Raw genomic sequence first — 22,310 nt, forward strand, 5'->3', positions numbered from 1 at the left:
ATACTAGCGACTGTGAGGTGGAACAGAAGGGCACAGAGGGACAGCACAGAAGAAATGGGCAGAGACACTCAGGGGAAATTTCGTTAACTTTTGCTGAATAGTTTGTAGTACAACAACAACTTGATTTGCTTCCTCAGTGAAGATTTATAAAAGAATCCTGACCCCGTTTCCTTGGGAGATGTGCTAAAGCTCTGAGTGCTATTTCACCACAAGGCACAGGGCTCCCACAAGCACTGGCATCTGCATCACCAATGAGAGAGACTGGAAGAGAGAGAGACAGAAATGATCATGGGTAGGTGAAGGAAGAAGAGGAGAAACAGGGAAGTGAAGGAAAAGGAAGAAAGGGATGGAGGGAAAAAAGAAAGGGTAGGAAGGAGGAGAAAAAAGACAGAAAGGAAAAACCTTTTACGAGTATATTTGTTTGCCTTATTCTCATAGGAATTTGAATGTCTGTTCAGTGTGCCTGAGGCATTCAATTCAAAAGTAATGTAACCGCAACTCATCTCTCTTAAAATATTTTTTGGGGAGTGAGAAAATTAAAACCTATGTCATCTAAAAATAAATAATCAGGTCTTAGGGTCTGAAAATTGGAAAAACTTATCTTGCAGATCTGTCCAGAAAGGGATTAGGATGAGGTATAGGGTGGCACGTGTCTTTAATTTCCTTTTATAATCCCCTTTGAACTGTCTGTACTCAGATCTCCCCATCCCTACAGGAATTTCCTCCACATCCTCTGAAGAGGGAATCTGCTGCTTTCAGACCTCTTTGCCGCAACTGGAACTGAGCAGCTCCCTTCCTCCATGCTGATAAATCATGGCCAGGCTATTATTTATTAGTTTTATTCCTAAAAGCAGCCTGTGCCTGTGCTTTCAGGGCCATGAGCTATCATAAATAACGAGCATTTCCAATAAACAATCTGAATCCACTTGATCAGCCACTAAATCACCCAGGTGCCCCACCTGGGTCAAAACTCCAAGGCCAGGGTGCGAGCCTCGCTGAGCCCCTGGGGAGGGAAAGCCTCAGAGGGTGCTACACCGCACGGAGAGAATAGAGTGCTGCGGACTAAGGCAACCCACAGTCAGAAGCGCTGGCTGGACTTGGGGGTCTCTTTCACAGCCAACACAGGGAACTTGGCCTGCCCATGACACAGGTGACAATCATTCGTAGGGTCACCGGCACTGGGATAATATCTATAGGCCACGAAGGGCTCTCTGTCACTGAGCAGGCTCCTGAAGCAGTCAGAATTCTAGGACAAAAATGATTTGTCACTGTGTTTCTTACAACTTCATATAAAATGTCTTTAGATTGCATTGCTGTAGGAATTTAAAGCAAGGCCCAGCCGTGACAGCATAAATAGGTAAGCAAGCAAGCCTTCCCCATCATTTAGGTTCTCCTGAAACCCAACCTCCCCAGCAAACCTCTACAGCTGATCAGAGGTCATCTGAGAGTCCCACCTGCTCTCAACCCATGGAAGCAGATCTCCAACAGGAGCCCACAGAGAGCCAGATAGGGTTCTCACACAGGGTCATTACTTACCCAGTCCCTTGAAGTATGAAACCTCTGTTGCATTGTGTCATGAAAAAATATGAGTGCAAATGACACAGCTGTAAGTGGCCTTGGAAAATAATTAGTGTGAAAGCCTAAGTTAGTCCCAGGGGAGCCAGCTTAGGAATCAAAGTCCCCAGTGCTCCCTCCTAATCATATGGAAACTGTACAATCAGCTAGAGGGTGCCAGCTGGAGAGTCTGACTCTTAGAAAAAACAACTCCTCCTTACTAGCTTCCCCAGCAGCCCAACTAGCAGATACATAATTATGACAACGAGACAAAACAGGGAGAGGTCTGAGGGTGTATATCAACTCTGCCAGCCCTGACACTGCTGGGGCCAAAGCAAGGAGAATCTGAGACTGTGTGGCTGAGCACGTAAGAAAGGTGCCTGCTCGTCAAACTTCCTTTCCCCTCAAGGTGATGTGCAAGCCACAAAGTTTTCTGATGCTCCAACCAGCTGGTCGGCCCCCTCTGTGTGTGTGTGTGTATGTGTGTGTGTGTGTGTGTGTGTGTGTGTGTGTGTGTGTACGGGCCACAGTATAGGATGCTGTTGCCTGGTTTGTGCTATGGGACTGGAATCAACCTAGGAGAAGCCAGTCAGCTGGGTAATTAGGCAGCCAGTAGGACACCTGAGGGAGCTGAGAGCAACTCAGACTGGAAAGTCCTTCCTGATGCTGTTCCTGAGATACTCCTGCCACCCTGGGGAGCTTCTTAGCGTGAATACTCCCCCTTTAGAGTCAGCAAGATGGTTTTTACCCTCAGAGAGATGAATGCAGACCTACTGTGCAGGCTAGTAACCTGGCCCTTGGTGATAGTGTCCTGGTGCATGCATCCCCTTTTAAGGAAAAGAAATAGAACTAAGAAGAAAACACTGGAGAGACAGAAAGTGACAGCAAGAGTGAAATACAGACACATGGAGGGAGAGAAGGAAAGAGGCAAGGAGGCAGAGGGAGAAGGAGGGAGACAAGTGCAGGGTCAGTCATGTGACCTACACACCCAGCACCCACCACGTTCCAGGTACTACCCAGGCATGCAGCATGGGTTCCCCACTTGAATATCACAACTGCCCTCTGAAGATTCCTTCCTGTTATAAGGATAGGGACAGGAAGAGGACAGGTGGTGTTATAGTCAGGACACTCCCAAGATACCGGTCATCTCACAAATGTACTGACCTGGAAACCAAGACCCCAGTGAAAAACAATGACCATTCTGACCCCGGTCAGTCTCTCCCTTCTTCCTAGGAATGATAGCCCTAAGAGAGTGCTTTCATCTTCTCATGATTGTCCTGTTTCCTTCAACAACTCTGTATTAAATGACAATTCTGTGGAGGCACCGGGCCCTGGAAGGACAGTGGTAAACAGACCAACGAGCTCCCTGTCTAGTAGAGTTAACACTCAAGGAAGATTTGTCACTGGCTGCCTTCTCTCTCCCCTGCCCTTTCCTGCCTGCCATAGGTTAAGTAGCTTTCTTGCATCATTTTACAGAGAAATATGCATTAAAGGAACTTGGAAGGAGATGAGAAGGAGAAGAAAAGGGAGACGTGAAAACTATTGTAGGTGGAGGAATCAAGAAGGGCCCCTGAGGAGGTGACCGGGAGCTGAGGCCTGATGCGCTGGCAGTACTCCAAGTAGTGATGACAGGAAGGACAAAGGCCTGGGCGAAAGGTTCAAGGCTGAACAGGAAGGGACAGGTTCCAGCGGCTGGTGTAATCTGGGGTGGAAGGAAGTGTTAAGGGTGAAACTGGAGAGGAAGGACAGTGAGTCCCTGCGGGCTTTGCAGAGTGCCCAGTGGGAAGTCACGTGAGGCTTCTGAGCATGCCAGGGACATGGTTGTTATGGTTCACATCTAAAATGTCCCCAAAAGTCTCATGTGTTCAGAGGTGTGGGTTTTGGAAGGTGAATGGTTTATGGGGTGCTATACTCATAGCTGTATGTGCTGTTAGGCGGTGGAGCCTGGGTGGAGGAGGTCACTGGGTATAACCTGAAGAGAATGTTCTGCATTTGTATATCTGCATCGTTTTCCCTCTTTTCCTCCACTTCCTGGCAGCCATGGGTAAGCTTTTTTACTATGTCCTTCCACCATGCCCTTTCTGCCATAGTTGGCAAATCATGGACTGAACAATCAGAAACCATGAGCCAAATAAACCTCTTATGACAAAGTTAAATTTAAAATAACACAGATGAGCTGTGATGGGAGATGGGAAGAAAGACAAAATCAGAAGCAGAGAGCAGAGTAGGATGGATTGATCAGTATTAGGGTGGAACTTGGGTAAGGTGATGAGACCTGGGATATGTTTGAAAATGGAATGGACAATATATACCATCAGAATGGATTTTGGGGATACAAAACAGGGAGAGATCCAGGGTGACACTTGAGTTTTAATAGGAGCATTTGAGTAGTTAATAGTGACACCTTTTGAGATGAAAACATTAAGTAAAAAGTGATGGGTTTGAAGGAAAACTTAAGAGCTCAAAATTGGACACATTGAGTCCCTCTGTTTTTGTTCCCCTTAATCACCACCCAAGGGTGTGAAATAGTATCTGAATGGAGACCTCTCCTTTGAAGTACTTGGCTATCTCTGAGGAGTGAGGGCTTCCATGGCTATGATGGAGAATAAAGAAGAGCAAAGGGGTGGACACCACGAGACCTTTCCACCAAGCATCTCTGATAAGTAAATTGATCTTCCCAAGCCTGGGCAGCCTGATCCCTGGAACAATCCCTTTCCCAAGTGAAATAAAGCTGAGAAGCACTTAACATAGCACAAGGCTCAGAAATTTGCTTCCACTTCTACACTGCAGGAAGATGATCCATGAGAGACACAGTGGAGCGGTGCCAGTGGACTACTGAGGGTCTCAGCAGAGCTCTCTTAGAAAGCTGGGCAGGCACTGTGGCATGGCTTTCCACAGGAGGGATGGCATGGTGCCTCACAGGACCGAGTTCATTTTGTGTGTGCTCCTTGGTCCTGGGTCTCCGTGTTGGAGTCTTCCCAGAGATGGGTAGAAGTGCATGTGTGTCCTGAAAACAGGAACAATGACAGAAGCAGCTCCTTGATGGAGCCCCAGAAGGAGATCATCTTTCCTTGAAAGCTCAGCAGCCTGTCCAGGATTGCAATAGGAACAGTCACCTAGCAGTAGTCCAGCCCTTTTTTCCTGGACAGGACAGACCAGTATGCAACAGCAGTATGCTACAGAATGTGATATAGAGGAACAAGGCTGGATACACACCTGGATACAAGGTGGCTTCTTGTTCATATGCAGATGTTGATCTGACCCTTCCATTACCCTATAGCAGCAAGATCCAGCTCAGAAGTGTCAAAGGGCATGATTCCATTGCAGTGAACAGAAAAGAGAGAAAACTGCACCACTGGATCCCAAGGAGGACTAGGAAAGAAAACTATAATGATGAGGGGATGCTATTCTGCCAGAAATGTTAGATACTCAGAGAAGCAAGAAGCAACACCATCTATTCCGAGTGAAGAAACATTTGAGGAGAAGAAGAAACAAAGATTGGTCACCATGACCCTTAAGTTTCTGAGTTCTTAGAAAAGGAGAGGAATATATAAGATTTCCTGCTGATAAGAGTGAGTATTTCAGTGATTGGGAAAATGAGAGCTGTGTTCAAGGTGACCGCTCATGTTTGGGAAGAATGTCTTGATGGTTGCACTAAACTACTGAGAGTAGCAGTGTGCCTTCTAATGCCTTCACACTGGTGGTATGAACAACTGCGCAAACTTGGGCTCAAACCATGATCGCACATTGTTTTTATTAATAGTATCAGTCCCCTCCCCAGACAACACTTACAACAGGGCATGCCAACCTCACTGAGGGGCTGGCAGGCAATGGCAGAATGCTTTCTGGCCACACCCTTCCAGGGCCTCCCCAGATGGGACAGACTGGGCTCCTCCTGCCCAGTCACCAGAGGCCACCCAGCAAGGCAGGAGCTCATAGCAAAAAAGGAAGGGAAGAGAATACAGCCCGTAAGCTGAATCAAAGGCCAGATTTCAAATTCCCAGGACACTGTGAAGCCCTCAGGAAAGCTAGGACCCCCCGCCCTCCAACAAACACGGACCCATACACATCCTTCCCCTGGGCACCTGCTCCTCAGGAGGCTCTCTGCAGACATGAGACCCCCCCCTCCCGGGACTCTGAATCCAATCAATACGGCACTTTCACCCTGTCCTCCAAGAGCGTACTTCCTCCACATGTGATGGAAAATTAGATCCATCCATACAAACCCAAGATGTTCTCTTTAAAGAGCTTTTGTTGCCCTGAAGGCATCTCTCTCTCTCTCTCTCTCTCTCTCTCTCTCTCTCTCTCTCTCTCTCTCATTAGTACTAATACATTACCTTTTGTTGAGGGCATCTTAGAATAGAAAGAAAACATTTAGACTGCTGGCATTTCAATTTTTAAAAGTTTCTTCCTCTTTTTAAAATTGAGTGTAGCATACAGGACGCCAGGCAAAGTCGGTGGCCCTCCACTACCTCGTCATATGCAGGGCTATGGGAAGGATGGATGGACTCAAATAGAGCAGGGTTCCCAAAGCAGGGCTCCCTGCATGAGGCACCTGGTCCACCTGTTTGTCCCTGTCTCAGAGCCTCCTGAACACTTGCCAGTCACATGCACAGATATACTGTATTTTATACCTTCTATAACTCATGTTGTGTTTTACTTTTCCAGAAATTTAAGCTATCCTGAGACACAATGGTAACATGTTTCAAGGTAATCAAGCATCACAGGGCCAGCCTGTGGGTGTATAGCCAGATGCACTACTAACTGTCTCTGTGAACCAGCACGTGTTACTTACCTTTCTCTGCCTCAGTCTTCTTACCTCTAAAATGGGGATGTTAAGAACACCTTTTCATTGTGCCTGTTTTGAAGATTAAGTATACAGATAGTGCCCAGTTTTATGATGGCTCAACTGATATTATTTCAGCCTCATGGCTGTGGGAAAGCAATACTCATCTAGGGGAAACTGATGAATTGTGATCTTTTCCAGGGCTAGGGCTATGCAGCAAGAAACTCCTGTGACACTGGGCAGCAACAGTGAGTCAGCCACAAAGATCCCAAGAGGAAGAGTGGGTGCACTGTGCAGTGTACTGTGTTGCTAAGTGACTATGCTCAGTAGATTAGCTAAAGTAAGTGTATTTGAGCATTGTCAAAACACGATGGGTTTATTAGGACACAAGCCCACCACATATCAAACTTGGAGACCATCTGTACTGATTTAGGGAAAGTGCTTAGAACAGTGCTGGGGTAGATAAGTTTCCTGTGAATGTTTGTCCGTGTGTGACTGTGAAAGCGATGTGGACAAAGTACCCACAATGCCTCCGAGTGTCTGGTACTCCAAGATGACATCCTATAACCCTCAATTCTTTGTCCTATCCCTCCTTTTCTTCCCATTCTTTTTCCAATTCTCAGCCAGAAACATCTAGGGCAGAGACACTCTGGAGTGGGCCACAGCAATGTTTAAACAACCCACAAACACAGTCATTTTCATGGGACTTGGAGACTTTGATTTGACTCAGTAATCTGTCCTTCAAGCACCTACAATAAACTCAGCCCTGTAACTTGAAGAGATCCACTGGAGGGGGAAGGATGAATTTCAGTATCGCTCATACCACCAGCACTTTGCAGGCCATTTTGAAACGAAGGTGGCAGAGGGAGGGAAGATGGGGCAGGAGAGGAGTGGGGAGCATGGAGGAAGTGGAAGAAGGGGAAGAGGAGGAAAAGTTCAAGCTAGAGAATGATATTGATAACAATGAGCCCATGGCACCTTGATTATTCAGCCTTAAAGCTGTCTCCTCTGTCTCCTCCACAATCCCTGCCCAGCAGAATTCCTAGCTAGAGTGAGCTCCAGACACCTCCTCCAGGCCAAGCCTGGCCCATGCTTGTTGATTCTAACAGACTACAGTTTTTGGGAGCCTGAGACATCACCTTCTAAAATGTGGGGGCTCAGCTGTTCCTTGCCTAAAAGACATGGGATGCCCTGGATCCTGACACAAGGAGGAAGCAAGCCTTGTGCTGGTGAGCTTGTTTTCCCTGATTTTCCTGCCTCATGCACTAGCTGCCCACCACACATACCTGAGTCCTATCCTGTTTGCCCCAGCTGGGGTCCTGACCTCCTGCCCAGCACTTGCTTACTTCCTCCCATAAGACCTGGGTCTTTTCTCTATGTCTGGCACCCATCACTGCTCCATTCGAGGAATGAAAAGATCACTGACAGATCCCCAGGTACTAAGACATGGATACCTCCTGCTGTTGAAATCTTTACCCCATTTGCCCACAAATTTCAGCCACTCACGCTTCCTGAACGTGCATGCTGAGAACTCCCAGCCATACTGGCCAGGTTCTCTCTCAGACAAAGATCCAATGCATTGTCTACTTCTGTAGACACCAAAGTTTCAGCTCAGGACCCAGTACTATGCTGTCTCCATATTATGGCCTTGTTTGTACCCAAGTCCACTGTCACTGTTACAGGGCAAGCCAGGAAGACCATTATAGTTTCTAACTACCACTGCTGAGTTGAGCACTTTCAAGGCACTTAATAAATTTTGTCATTTGTCCTAAATATTTTGGGCAATAATGCACCTCAAAAAGCCCTGATACAGGAACTTGTTGAGAAATGTGCCTAGAAAATTGGTCTCCCACCACCCAGCCTTGCAGGGAACACTTGGGAACTTGACGGGGCTGTGCCACCAGCTGTTTGCACCTGGCAAGCAATGCACCGAGTCACAGCCTCCTCAGCTATCAGGAGACCCAGGGCAGGAAGCCAGATGGGTATTAAACCCAGCGTGAGAATGGCAAAGCGAGCTCCTAAGCCTGGAAGACTTCTCCCTCCATTAGGTGGGTTTTATCCCCAGTCTTATGTCTCCAAGTGGGCCTGGAACTGTGTCTGTGCCTGCTAGTACTCTGGTCACCTGCTGTGTATGACCATCTTTTTAGGTGAGCATGCCTCACCATCAAGGAGACTTCCAGTCCTCTGACATCCTGGCTGCTTCCAGCAGCACAACCCACACTTGCCTTTTTGCCTCAGTGTTTCCTTGAATCATTGAGTAGACAGGCAGCATTGAAGGAATGGGTACACGACTGCTTCCAGCAGCCTCTGCTGAGGCCTACAGGACACTTAGCTGTGGGCATCATTCTAAAACTTTTGAATGTATGAAGACAGGAATGTGTTTTACCAATAATGGTCCCCAGAGACATATGAGGATCTCCCAGGAGTCTGGTACTGTGTAGGAGGGAAAGATAAATGAAAGGCAGGGTCACTGCTCTCAAGGGCTTGACAGTCTGGCTGCAGTAAGTGGGTAAAGCGGCCATGCATGCGTAAACCTGACCCCACACTTCAGGCCTGGGATGGTGCTCAGCAGTGAGCTGTGAGCAGGAAAGACAAGGAAACTCCCAGATGAAGCATCTGACAGCCTCTGTGGACCCTCCCGTTCTCGTTCCCTGATGTGGTGTCCTCAGAGTCCTTGAGAAACTACATCAGCACAGTGCTCTGCCCAGCTACACGGACATGCAGTGTGAACAAGCGACCTCTGCTATGCTATGCAGGCAAGGTGTGAGATGACTTCATTGCCCTAGCACAGCCCAGTCTATTCCAATGTAAACAGGTGCAGTACTGTAAGACAGTGTATGACCAACGCTCAAGGAGCAGTGTGGACAACACCTTCTAGGCAGCTTCCTACCTGCAGCCCTTGTCTTTGATGTTTCTCAGCCTGTGCCTTTCCCTTGTGTGTAAAGCTCCTTCCTGCCCTTCAGGTCTCACCCACAAGTTTACCAACTCAGTAGGCCCTTTCTCAACCACCTGGCCGGAAGTGATCCACCTCAAATCACTTTAGGAATCATTCTTGTTTGTGGTCTACCTTTCCCTTACATAACATGAGCATAACAGCCACAGGAAATGGAGTTTTATTTATTGCTGTGGTCCTAGAAATGTGCCTGACACAATCAGGGGTCGTAGTGCACACATGTGGTTCCTGAAGTCTGAGAGGTACAGGCAGGAGGATCATGTGTTCAAATTCAGCCCGGAAAGCTTAGTGACTTATTGAAATCCTGCCTCAAAATAAAAAATTAAAAAAGATCTGGTGATGTAGCTCAGAATGAAGGTGATAGGTTCAATCCACAGTACTGTAAAGACTTGTGCCAGGCACAAAATGGGCACCCTATAAACACCAGTAGAGGAGCAAATGAGTGAGGCATCTGTGCCAGGAGAGATCAGAGGTGCAGGAAGTCACTGAGCACTGGGTTTCAAGACCAGGGTTCACAGAGGAGCCAGTTTCAAGAAGCCTTTTGTAGTAGGGGCACTGATGGTCATCACAACAGCTTCTGCAGCAGGAGCCGACACTGGGGTGGGAACACCCGAGTTGGCCTGGATGGCCGACAGTTGAGTGAGTTGGCTGGGGAGAAGGAGTACAGTGGGAAGGAGGTTGAGAGCCTTATACATTGGTCTTTATCTGTCATAAGAGCAATGGGAAGCTCTCGAGAGAACTCTCTGAGGGACCTGAGTTGAGTGATGCCTGCAAATCTGCAGTTTGAGAAAGGGTAAGTTGGTTCCTAACTACACAGCAGTAGGGAACCTTCTGAGAGCATCCAGCCTGGGACCAATAAGAGCAACAGCCCAGGACAATGTCCCCAAGATCCCTGAGCAGAGACCACATCAATACAGCCAGTAACAAACTCACATCAAAGTAGCTTAACAGGTGTCTGTGTTTGAGAAGAAAATTCTGAGTTTCAAACTTAGTAAAACGATACTTGAATACTTTCTGTCCCAGCCACACGAAGCTTTTGTGAAGAAATGAGAAAAACTCTGGAGTTTAAGAACACTTTATAAGTACTGTAATCACAAAGAACAGAATGTAGACTTCTGTCTCCTTCTGGGAAACTTCCTATGAAGTACCTGACACTGGCTTCACAAGCTGGAGTTGCCTGAGCTTTCTGGGGAGGAGGGAGACTGAGGAATAGCCTGTAGAGCTTTAGTGTGGAAATTAGGGGTAAGATACACTTTGTTCCTGGCCTTAAAAGAGTTAGGATCCAGCTTTGCAGGTAGGAATTGCTCTCTAAGTATTTGTAAGTGAATTTTTGATTGCTGACCTTGTTGGCCACTCTATCTTCTACTCTTTACCGTCACCTGGAGTTGTGTAAGAAAAGCACAAGTAGACAACAAAAAGAAATCTCTACAGCATCCCTGACTTCCTGTTCTTCTTCTCCCTGCTTCCTGTCCCACAATCTTCTTTACACTAGATCCTCCTGCCCCTCCCTGATTGACTTTGCAAGAATATACCTCCAATATGTCACACACTTCCTCAGTGACGTTGGATCAGGACCAGGTGGTCAATGGAGACATCTTTTTCCCATTCTCCATGTCTCATCCAGAGGGAAGGGGCACAGTCAGTTGCAATGTCCTAGCTCAGCGGTGGCAAATCTATGGCATGTGTCCCACAGCAGGCTGTTTGCCATCACTGAAAGCTCTAAAAGGCTCACCTTCACTGTCTTTGTTTGTCTCCCTACACCTGCTCTTGGACAGTACAAGGAGAGCAGCCTGACTCATGGGTCACTCTGGAAAGTGACACGGCATTCCTCGACTCCTGCTGTCCCTACCCTTCTTTTAAGCGCAGAGGTCTTTCACGAAGCAGGTGTTCTGTGCCCTCGCATGACCTAATCCCTGCAGGACTGTACAGCTGCCACTGAGAGAGTAATCTGTGAGGCATTCAGTATTAAGAAGTTTGTTTGGCTTTTCCACTAATCTGCTCCCTCCGTTGTGACCTTTTTCAGTTGTAGGGCTTACATGTTGACTTTTGTCCATTTCTGTCACCTTATTTCTCTCCTGGTTCGGGGACAGGCCAGGAGGATGGCAAAGTTGACCAGATTCCCCTCTGAGCTGCAGCAACACCATTCAGTTATATATGAGAATAACCACAGGGTCCTTGGCCCGATTTTTAAAATCTTCCACCAAAATATAAAGGCAGCTATCTGTCAATTCCTGGGCCTGATTCCCATTGCACTGTGGCCTGGACACTCCATGGTCCCCACAACAGCCACCTCCCTGGTATCCTGTTCTTCCAGGACACACATCACAATTTCCTTCTCCCATATGTTGAGCTTGACTCTTTGTTCCACTGGTATTTACATCCAGAAAAAAGTAGGAAACAAACAAGTGGAAAACTCCCCAACAGGCCCAGTGGCCACGTGTCACTTCTCCCTTGGGGACACATTTCTTGGTTTGTTTCCTTTGCCAGGAAATTGCCGTCCCCCTGCCTGCTCCTCCCTCCTCCACACATGCCCACCATTTACTTCTGAGGTCCCAGTTAGGGGCCTCAGCCTCCAAACCTCCCTGAGTCCCCTGCAGTCAAATGCATTGCCTAGGGGCTCCCACAGCACCAAGTACACTGACTGAAACCTCTCTGATTGCTCTCAAGGACCTTAGGAAGGAACACAGCCAACCCTTATATGTGTTGAAGACATCAGAGTTGCTCTTCTGGTGACAATCTGCCTCAGTCACCAGGGAACTCAAAAGCAGGTGCCACTATGTGCAGTCTCAGAGAAGAGGCCGTACTGCAGAAAGGCATTGACCAAGCAGCACTGTGGAATGCTCCAGTCCTCCAGAAAAGGCTGCCCTGAGTAGGCTGGCACCCTACCAAGTCAGCTTCTAGCTGGTCAGTAAATTAAAGACATCACACCTTTAACTCAGCTTCCCTATGAAGTTAGAAGCTGCTGGGTCACATAGTTCTGCAGTCAAGAGGGAAATTCCTGAAATCAAAGAGGAAAAGGGTGAACCCTGGCCACCTAGAGTAAGAACAGTGAGGAAAGGGTCCTCCCTCTCAGCCTCCCCCATCTCCCCATCTCATGTGTGGAATGAGGAGCTCAGGCAACAGCCGACTGTGGCTCAGATGACACAGCGGAGTGCAGGGGCCACTGCAATTTCTCACTGGCTTGAAGCTGGGAAGTTTGATATGCTGCTTTGAAGTCTTCTCAGGGCCTGGGAAATGTGGGGATTTTCTGGGATAGATAAGACCCTCCTGGTCTCAAGTATCAAGAGGCTTTCCTCCACTTTGTAAATGCTGCTGGGAAAATAAGGAGAGCTCAAACTCAAGTCATTTTTAACAGGAAGTGTTGAATCTGCCTTGCTGGTAAGTGATGCTAAAATGAACAGATACCGTGGATTATCCTTAGGGGATAGTGAGCTCCCTGTCACATGAGGCACTCAACATGAACTGAAGGACAACTGACTGTTACACGGAAGATTCTTGCCTTTAGGGGAAGCCTTTAAGGTTCAAGTACAAAGGCCTTGTACTTTCTCATTTTTTCCACTATGATGCACTCTGCAAAGCACTCTATTCCCATGTATTTTTCACCTGGGATCATAGTTGCAAGCACCTTACATACAGTCAAGGAGCGCCAAGACAAAGACAGGGTTTGCGGCACAGTACCTATTTTGGTGAGCCACTTGGCCACGGCTCCATAGATCTCGTCCAGAATGAGGATGACTACGAGGTTGATGATGACCGCCGTGGCTGTTACTGTCACACGGACATTGGAGCGTGTGGCCTTGTTGAGAGACAGAGCAGCCGCAGTTGTGATCCGATACACAATGACCCCAAAAACGATCGAGAACGTCAAGGCAATCTGTTCAGGGTAAACAGCGAGAGGCACAGCTTAGCAGGAAGTAACTGAGCACTATTCTTCGCCCAGCCAAAAGCACTGCTTGCTTTGCCAGGTATTACTAAGCTGCAGCACCGAGGGAATCTCAATTCCCTGCCCCCCGGAATTCTCACACAGAATTCTGGAGTAGGTACATTTTCCAGGGGAGAGTAGCTTTAGTCTTTAACAGAATTCAAATGGCCTGGAACATGCATATACACACACATGCATGCACACACAAAGGATTAAAACTCTGAGCACTGTGGGGTATACAACACAACCTTTGATTTCTTTCCTTAGAGGGTTTTCCACCTATTATGGAGATAAGAGAACACCTTTAAATCACAGAAAAGGACACAGTATTAAGTACTGTCTTAATTAATGTGTTATCACTGAGACATAGTACCCTATACTCAAGGTAGAGGCTTCAGTCCATAGATGGCTGGCTCCATGGTAGGGTAGCATGGCAGAGCAGTATTGAGGGGAGAAACAGTCCATAGAAGAACAGGCAGGAAGCAGCAAGCAGCAAGCTTCCTTCTCTCTTTTATCTCATCTAGACTATAAACTTCACTGGTAATGCCACCCATACCTATGGTGGGCCTTCCCACACCCACACACAGAACTTGCTAAACCAATTAATGGCCTAATCGAACACCATAAACCCTTAATCTCACCATCACACCCTTAATCCACATTCACATACCCTAGATCCAGTCGTCTTTGAAAAGCCCCGCTTATGACCACATGATGGCATGAGGCGGGGGACATCTAGATGCAAATCATAACAATTACTAAATAAGGAAATTATCGGCTACAGGAACTCATAAAACAGGGAAGCAGACAGAGCTGATTGGTCCAATCACATGGAAGAAGTGGGACCATCCATGAGAAGAAAGGAGACACGAAGGGCTGAAAAGACATGAGGTACATCTTGGTGGGAGGGACTGTTAAGTAAGGTTGCTCAAAGGAGAAAAGGGAGAGGTAATTAAGGATGGTATTTTCAGACTGAGAGTAAACAAAAATTGCAGTAAAGTTTCTCTAGCATTGGCTCCAAATGGAGGGTGCAGAGTTCTCATTTGAAGTCCAAATCTCTTGGTGACACGTTCCTAAAGGAAATGTATCAGTCTACCCAACTCTTAAGTTCTCCCATTGCCTATTTCTAGGACCTTAGACTAAGAGGCTCTCCTAGACCTACACTGAACCAACAGCTCCACCCCTTTCCTCCATTTCCCCATCACAGCCAAGAGTAGACAACTTCCAGAAAGCACGGGGGGGGGGGGTTGGGGGGGAAAGCCCCAACTAAGCAACTGCTGGAGTGCACACCCTGCTCAGAGAAAATCTGAACTTGCTACAAGCAGGTGAAATCTTAAAAACAACAACAACAACAAAAAAAAAACCTTGTAGCACTCTCTTCAAATGAGACATGCAGGTCCTATTTCTCTAGAGGATAGAGGACAGGGGTGCTGGCTATGGAGGGTGAAATGGAAAATGTGAGGAAGGACAGGGAAGTAGGGGGTGCCACTGACAGAAGAAACTGTGCCAGATTTCATATTCTGGAGGGGAGGGACAGTACAGGGTAGAGGGGAATTGCAGGCAGTGTGACACTCCGGAGGGCTGGGAATGGGTTGCAGATGTGAGAAGACATAGATGTCTTTAGACTTCTGGGGATGCTGGGATGCTGACACATGGAGCACTGGTGGCAGACGCAGCTGCCTACTCTGATGTGCTTGACAAATGTTCCTCCTTGTCCTGTGTGTCATGATGTGAAGAAGAGTCTTAGTAAGAAAGGCAGGAAGGTAGTATTCTCCAGGTAAAGAATGTGCGTGCGTGTGTGTGTGTGTGTGTGTGTGTGTGTGTGTGAGAGAGAGAGAGAGAGAGAGAGAGAGAGAGAGAGAGAGAGAGAATGTGTCTGTATGCTGTGTGCAGAGGAGACAGATGGGAAAAACACTCTGTGGGAGGCCCCTCTTCGCCCGCGGACATGTGGAGGGATGACGGCCACATGAGCGAGAAACCTGGACATGACATCACCCACTCCAACAATGTACATTCACTTCCTGCTCCTCTGGGATTGTCACCACCAGACAGTAAGGGCCTGGAAAATGTGGTGTGAGATTCTTTCCCCACAAAATCACTTTTGCAGTGAAGACCAGTGATGGGAGTATTGATGTGGCAGAGGAAGCCAGGCAATGAGACAGACAGACAGACAGACAGAGACAAAGAGAGAAAGAGATAGAGAGAGAGAGTCTGTGTGTGTCTATATGTGAATTTGGGGTTGGAGTTTCAAGAAAGAAAACAATGGCAAAAACATTCTTTACTTTAGAGTCTTAGGGAGGGGTATGGGAGAAGAAGCTAAAGAGAGGAGATCTGTTCTACTGCTTCTCTAAGAGACCTGGCTACAAAGATAGGGAAGGATGAACACTTTTCCTTGCTACTTGAAGTGTGTAGCTCATGAACCTGACTCTGCACCAGCTACCTGACCCCTAGATACACATCCAAAAGAAACTAAGTCAACATTCAAAAGAGATCTCTGCATGCCCACATTTATCGTGGCACTATTCAAAAAAGCTGAGATAAGGAATCAGCCTAGGTTCCCATCAACAGACGGGATGAAAAAAAATATGATACATGTACACAGTGGAGTATTACTCAGCCATAATAAAGAATTGAATCCTATCATTTGCAGCAGAATGGATGGAACTACAGGACATGATGTTAAGTAAACTAAGATGCAGAAAGCCGAGGATCACATGCTCTCTCACATAAGTGGAGGCTAAAATAAACTGAACTGAAAGTAGAACAGTGATTTCAAAGAACCAGAAAGGGAGCCATCATGGAGTGAGAGAGGGGTGTAAGAACAGTGGTCAGATGTGATCAGTGCACGCTGTGCGGATGATGAAAATATCCCACGAAATCCCATCAATGTGTATTTAACATTTTTCATAAAAACAATTAATTGCCTTTGTAAAGGCAATTGATCTTCTAGTGGGGAAGGATTAAATTTAGACCTGCAAATAGATAACACAAACAGTATCTGATGGGACAGAATACTTGGGGACAAATGAGGCAAAACAGGGACATACGGACAGGTCAGGGAAGGCCAGATAGTGTTTTTTCAGCAAGGACCTAAAGGAGGGAAGGGAGGGAATAGACGGAAGGTGTCAGGCAGGCAACTGCTGCACAGTGAACAAGGAGAGAGTTGGGGCAGGAGGTGGGTGGGCACAGGGCACCAGGCTCAGCCCTGAGTGTTCATTTCTGCACCTCAGGAGGTGGGAAGACATTAAGCAGTCTGAGGCAGAGATGTGACATGATTTCACTGATCTTTTTTAAAAAGTCAGTGCACTGCTGAGGTGTATGGGACAAAGCTGGTGACAATCTGCAGGGAGCTGTGCAAAACCAGAGCGATCAGCCAAAGGCCACTGCAGTCACCAGGCCAGGGAGGAGGATTCCAAGGTGGGCTTCCAGTATTCAAGTGGTCAGTGCATGTACTCTGTGCGTGGAAGGAGAGTTCAGGTTCTGAGCACTAGAGGAAGAGACTAAGCCTCTGATGAAAGGAAAAAAATCAAAAAGAGTTAATGCTGAAAGAAAAAAAATAATAATAGCAAAACAAAATGAAAAAAAAAATAGTCCTTGGCACAACAGGATTGAAACAAAGAAAATTCATCTTTGTCACTGCTGGCTTCTAACAGGACAAATCAAGAGAACAACAAGGTACATTTCTCTACTCTCGTTGTCCCATGAAAATTGTGCCAGGTTGTCTGGCAGAGAGACATCACTAAGATGGTCTTGTAAGCTGTAGTCCTGACACTTCTTGCCAAGGATCAGCCACACAGAGTAGAGGACGAAGAGATGAGCATTTATTTGTTCTTGCAAGTCATGCCCCTACTTACCCTAATTTTATGACAAAAATTATTCTTTACTAACCACACATCCTCCTTCATCCTTAAGCAACATACAGCGTTCTCAGGTAACAGAAAATCCTTTTCTTTAGAGGACTAGATTTTCAAAAACATCAAGAATGAGGAAAATTTAGTATCACACAAGGACATCTTAGAAACCAACAGTTAAGGGACTGTGTAATTTATTGTCCAACCTGGAATCCTTCTGAGAGTAAAAAGAGGTTCTATTAAAATGACCCCAGGACAGGAAGTTTAGACCAGGACCAGGCTGGGGCTCTTGAGTTTAAAGGGCTTAGCATCCCAGGGAGCTCATCCCATGCCTCCTCCTACTGCATTCCTGCTCCTAGACTCCAGCCTCAGCACTTGCTGGTGCAGATGGGGGACCCCGGAGAGAGTGAGATTATCACCCAGTTTTTGGTTCTCATACAGACTTTGTGTTTATATCAAGATTTGGATTTAACTAGGTTGGAAAAAGGAAGAGCAAAATAGGATAATTTCTACACAACAATTCCCACCCTCCAGTCTAGTGTTATGAGTTCTCTAGGAACAAGGGAAGGAAGAAAGGAAGGAAGGAAGAAAGGAAGGAAGGAAGGAAGGAAGGAAGGAAGGGAGGGAGGGAGGGAGGGAGGAGGCAAAGGGGAAGGGGGGGAGGGGAAGGAGGAGAGAAAAGAGGGAGAAGAAGGGAGGGAGAGAGATGAATACAGTAGAACTTTGGCAGGATGATTCATTATTGACCTAGTTCCTACTATTCGTTAAATACCCACGTAACTGACCCCTTCACCTTCTCCAGAACCTTGCTAAAATCTTCCCACTGAGGACTTCTCTGCCCAGTGTATTAAATGCATAGATTTGATGTATTTTTAATTTCACTGTGAACATTCATTCCACAGAACCATTCATTTCACACCCAAGCACACACTCAGGTGAATGAGTGAAGCACTGTCTAGCACAACCCAGGCTCATGCGGGCAGCTCCTCTGCACATCCACCTATCGCACATCACCTCTCATCCAGCTCCTCCTTTAATGCAAAGCACAAGTCTGGAATCTATAACAGTCACTTCCTGTTTATGTTTATGGTGCTAAAACCTAGGTGTGCATCCTTAATACAGTTTAGGGTTGGTCTCTTCTGAACTTCGCATGAATAGAAACAAACCATATATATTTTTTGCCCTAGTTTTTCACCCACTATATTGTGAGTTGCTGTTATATCAGTTTGCTCATTTTCATGACTATGTAGTACTTAATTGCATAACTATATATCAGTTTATTTAGCCATTCTCTTGGAGGTAGGCATTTGGATTCTTTCCAATCTGAAGCTATGACAAATAGTGATTTTTTTACATGCATTTGCTGTGCATGCACATGAGTTTTTCTTGTTATTGACTTTTTTAAAAATTGGAGTGCCATTGGCACTCCATGGTGGTTTAAATTAGAATTTCACGATTGTTAATGAGATTGGATACTCTTTCACAGGTTTGTTGATCATTTGAATTTTTTCTTTCATCAAGTAACTACTCAGGTTTTCTCTATTATTTTGGTATTTTCTTTTTTCCATTGGTTTATAATTCTTTATATATTTTGAGGCTATTCCTTTGTAAGTATTTTATCTCACTCTGAGCCAGGCATAGGCCCTTATTTTTGTCCTCCTAGTTCCCACAACACCTGCAAAACCAAATTTGCCTACATGGAAAAATATCCCCAAGGTAAAAGTAGCATTAATGCTACAGTATTTGTTTCCTCGGCTTTTAGCTGTCTTTACATTTCCAACCTAGTATTATTACCATCCTGCCATCCTTTTAAAGCTTTAAGAAAATCAAAAAATATGTTTATCCAATTTTTAAATTAATTTCATCAAAATAGGCTGTTACAAATATCCTAATCCACCACTACTACAGATGGAAGTCTATTTAACTTGTGTATTTACTGATTTTTTGTCTGTAAACTCTTAAAGCAAAGGATTGTTTTGTTTTGTTTTGTTTTGGTTTGGTTTGCGCTCTACCCAGTGCCTAAGAATAGTAGTACCAAGCGCACAGTTCCACCCATTAACTATTTTTTGAATGAATGAATAAATTCTTTGACAACAATATACATATTGTGGGAGGCTTTGAAGTGCTAAATTAAACTTCATATCATTCCAGCTTAACCCACTACAACTCGCCACACATTCTTGAATAAATTCTACATGCCTCACACTTGTCAGGCAATGTGAAGAAAACAATTTAGACCGCTAAGCTTTGACAACTCTCACTTCATCTGCAGAATAAGTAGTTAAGTTAGACATTGTCTAAGTTTCTTTTACTTTTTAGGTTTCAGAGGCTGGGACATGGTTCGTGTCCTCAGTAGCCAACATGACATTAATACTGGCAATAATAACTTCATTCCAGGGTCAGAGTCACCCTCTGACTTGTAGGCCTAAAAATCACTCTGATTTTTGAGCCATAAATTTTGGAATAAACAATCCCTCTTCCACCCTGCTTAGAAATGCTGTGAGCTGTCTCTACACACTCTCCTTTGTAAAATTGAACATCTGCTCCTGAGTACAAACCTCCCAGTAAAGAAGGACTGGTGGGTGAGTGGCCTTAACTCAGTCCATTCATGTTCACTTTCCCTGACGTCTTCTAGTCTGCGTCACTGTTGTCTTACCCAGCCTGGCTCCCAAGAATGAGCTGCTACTACTGATCTGACTCAGTATGAATCACAGGCTCCTCCCTCTGCATCCTAACACAGCTGAAACCATCTGGGTTTTGCAAAAAAAAGCTCCACCAAACTGTATGGGAGAACACAGGGAAATAAACACAGCAACTACTGTACAGGAACACTACAGAATCAGACTTATAGCCCCAGCTGGTTATCCCCTGTGATATCCATTCCATAAACCATTGAAGAGAGCCACTCACAGCCCAAACAAGATGCCATAATTCTGCAGCCCTCTTTCCTGCGTTTCTCCTCCAGGTTCTAGGTTTGACAAGGTCAAGGGCACCATCTTCTTTGGAAGCTCCAACTTCAGACATGTGAGGCCCGTGGTCTCACTATTGAGTGCCTTCTTGCCTCTGAAGAACCATGATTCCACCTTTATTAGCCCCTCATTATTTCCATAGAACAAAGAATAAACACCCACACCACTTCCAAAATGAGATCTACAAGCACATGGTCACAAGCAGGAGGTCTCTTGAGAAATTACCATGAACAAGATGGAGGCAAAGTTCATCAAGTAACCTGGGCACCGATCTTTCCAGTTAAGTTTATCTTCATCATCATCCTGGGGGAGAAACAGAAGACCAGAGACAATCAGAAGTCAAAAAGAACAGAAACGAGTTTGCTGTCAATTTTGCATATATTTACATAGCATTAATCATTTGCCATTCTACATTCTTTCTTAGTTATTGATAACTTACCTTCCATATCAACACAGCACTTCTAATTCCATAGTTTCTAGGTGAGCTGTGATAGCTAAGAAAAACTATAGTGAAGAGGAGACATGGTTTGACTACTGCCCCACCCTGGGCTAAAGCTCTATTTCAACCACTTCTCAACTGTGCAACCCTGCCTCTTCATATTTTGCATCCTCTATTCCTCCATCTGTAAAGTGACCACAGTAGTGACATCTGGCCTGCCCACTTTATAGGGTTTATTTAGTTGTCAAAACCTACGAACATGGCAAAGTGATAGATGAGTGGCAGATAGGATGCAAATACAAGAAAAAAGCCTAAAAACAGACCATCATTGAATAACATTGACTACTGACCTTGGATCTTAATAACTACACAAACTACCACAAGTCTTACTCTCCAAAGAACCCACACATAGCATCATTTGTTTTCTCAAGAGTGACTATATTCACCTTCTTCAAAATGCAGAATTCTGAAGTGTGGATTAAGCTGGCCCATTCAGTCGAATGGACTGAGAGTTTCTCTTTTCCCCTCAGATGGGATACAGTGCACTCAGGCCATGCTCCTGGGAAAAACACACCACTGACCACAATCCGCTGTCAGCTCTGAAGACCTCCTCTTGTAGGAGAAAGCCAACAGGCATAAATGGTAAAAATCCCTGCAGTATATTTCCTATACAAATTTGCTTTGGGCACTTGAATGCTTTGAGTTACTATTTTATAAAGCTAGGATTGAGACAATTGTCCTGCCTACCACGTGAGATGCTTTGGCATACGTCCTGAAGCCACATTTGCAAAGGCTCTGAGCAAATGGCAAAGCACACTGTGCTGGTCAGGAAGGAGTCTGCTCACGGTGCCTGCAAAGAGTTTCAATCACTCCAGCAAAGGATGGTTACAGGCTCTTTCCTCTTTCCTCTCCCTCTTCAGGAAGGCAAAATGCACCTTATTTGAGTCTAGCAACAGTGCCATCTAGCCTTTGAAAGCTTGTACTGTAAGAGGAGGCCCTTTTTGGCCTAAGAGCTTTCTTTCTAAAATCTTTTGTCCAGCTACTATGTGTAGATTTTAGTGCCAGGCACAGAGTAAGAACACAAAAGAAAGTTTTCATGATCACTGCCCCTGCACGGTTCCCAGACTGATGACACAAATATGACAGCCATACACCAAAAGGCTGAAGAACCACTTATCAGCTTGGAAGTGAGGGTCATTTTGGGAGAGGACACTCCTACTGCACGTGCAGGACTGAGCACAGGGTTGAGCTCACTTGAGGGCTGAGGCTGAAGTCATGCAGTAATTAACACTTTCATGTGAACATGAGGTAAGCAAGTCATCTACTCAGGTTTTCACAGTTTAGTAATGAGATCAGACTTCTGGACTACTAGTCCAACAGACTTTTCATCACATGGTAAGAACAAGGTGACAATTGGAGGTTACCATTCTGAATAGATGGGAGCACACATATCTATTTCTCATGGGATTGGAACAAGACCTACGCATATTCTTCTATATTAGGTCATATACCAAAAAGGAGTGAAATTTTTCATTTTCCTTCTGTACTTCCAGTTTCACTCAACCACTAGTGTTTTCCTTTAAAGTATTATGAAAGTATTTGCATTCTGAATGTCAATAAGGAAGCTGGGGGGGCTGGGGGCATATACCTGGAATCTCAGCTACTGGTAAAGCTAAAGCAGGGGACAGTGGATTTGGGGACTTACTGAGACACTGTCAATAACAGGGGGTATAATCCAGTGGTAGAATGCTTCCTTAGTACAAGTAATATCCTGGTTCCATCCCCAGAATTGTAACAAAGACAAACAAGAAGAATGGGTGATGGGGTGGTAAAAAG

The 22,310-nt window shown here is 45.7% G+C and overlaps 1 protein-coding gene across 5 annotated transcripts in view; it reads right to left on the reverse strand.

Annotated features, from left to right (window-relative positions):
• The window catches only part of Ano2 (anoctamin 2), a 345,087-nt gene that overhangs the window by 51,067 nt on the left and 271,710 nt on the right, over positions 1–22,310 (reverse strand). For all 5 annotated transcript variants that reach the window (XM_063237730.1, XM_063237729.1, XM_063237731.1 and 2 more), the window contains 2 exons: positions 20,261–20,338; positions 12,972–13,167 (listed from right to left, as the gene is read on the reverse strand). In XM_063237730.1, coding sequence (XP_063093800.1) covers positions 12,972–13,167; positions 20,261–20,338 — 274 coding nt within the window. The remainder of the gene's footprint in view (positions 1–12,971; positions 13,168–20,260; positions 20,339–22,310) is intronic.

The sequence above is a fragment of the Cavia porcellus genome, unplaced genomic scaffold (assembly GCF_034190915.1).
Source record: "Cavia porcellus strain 051 isolate PalLab524CR breed Dunkin Hartley unplaced genomic scaffold, mCavPor4.1 scaffold_27, whole genome shotgun sequence".
Taxonomy (NCBI): domain Eukaryota; kingdom Metazoa; phylum Chordata; class Mammalia; order Rodentia; family Caviidae; genus Cavia; species Cavia porcellus.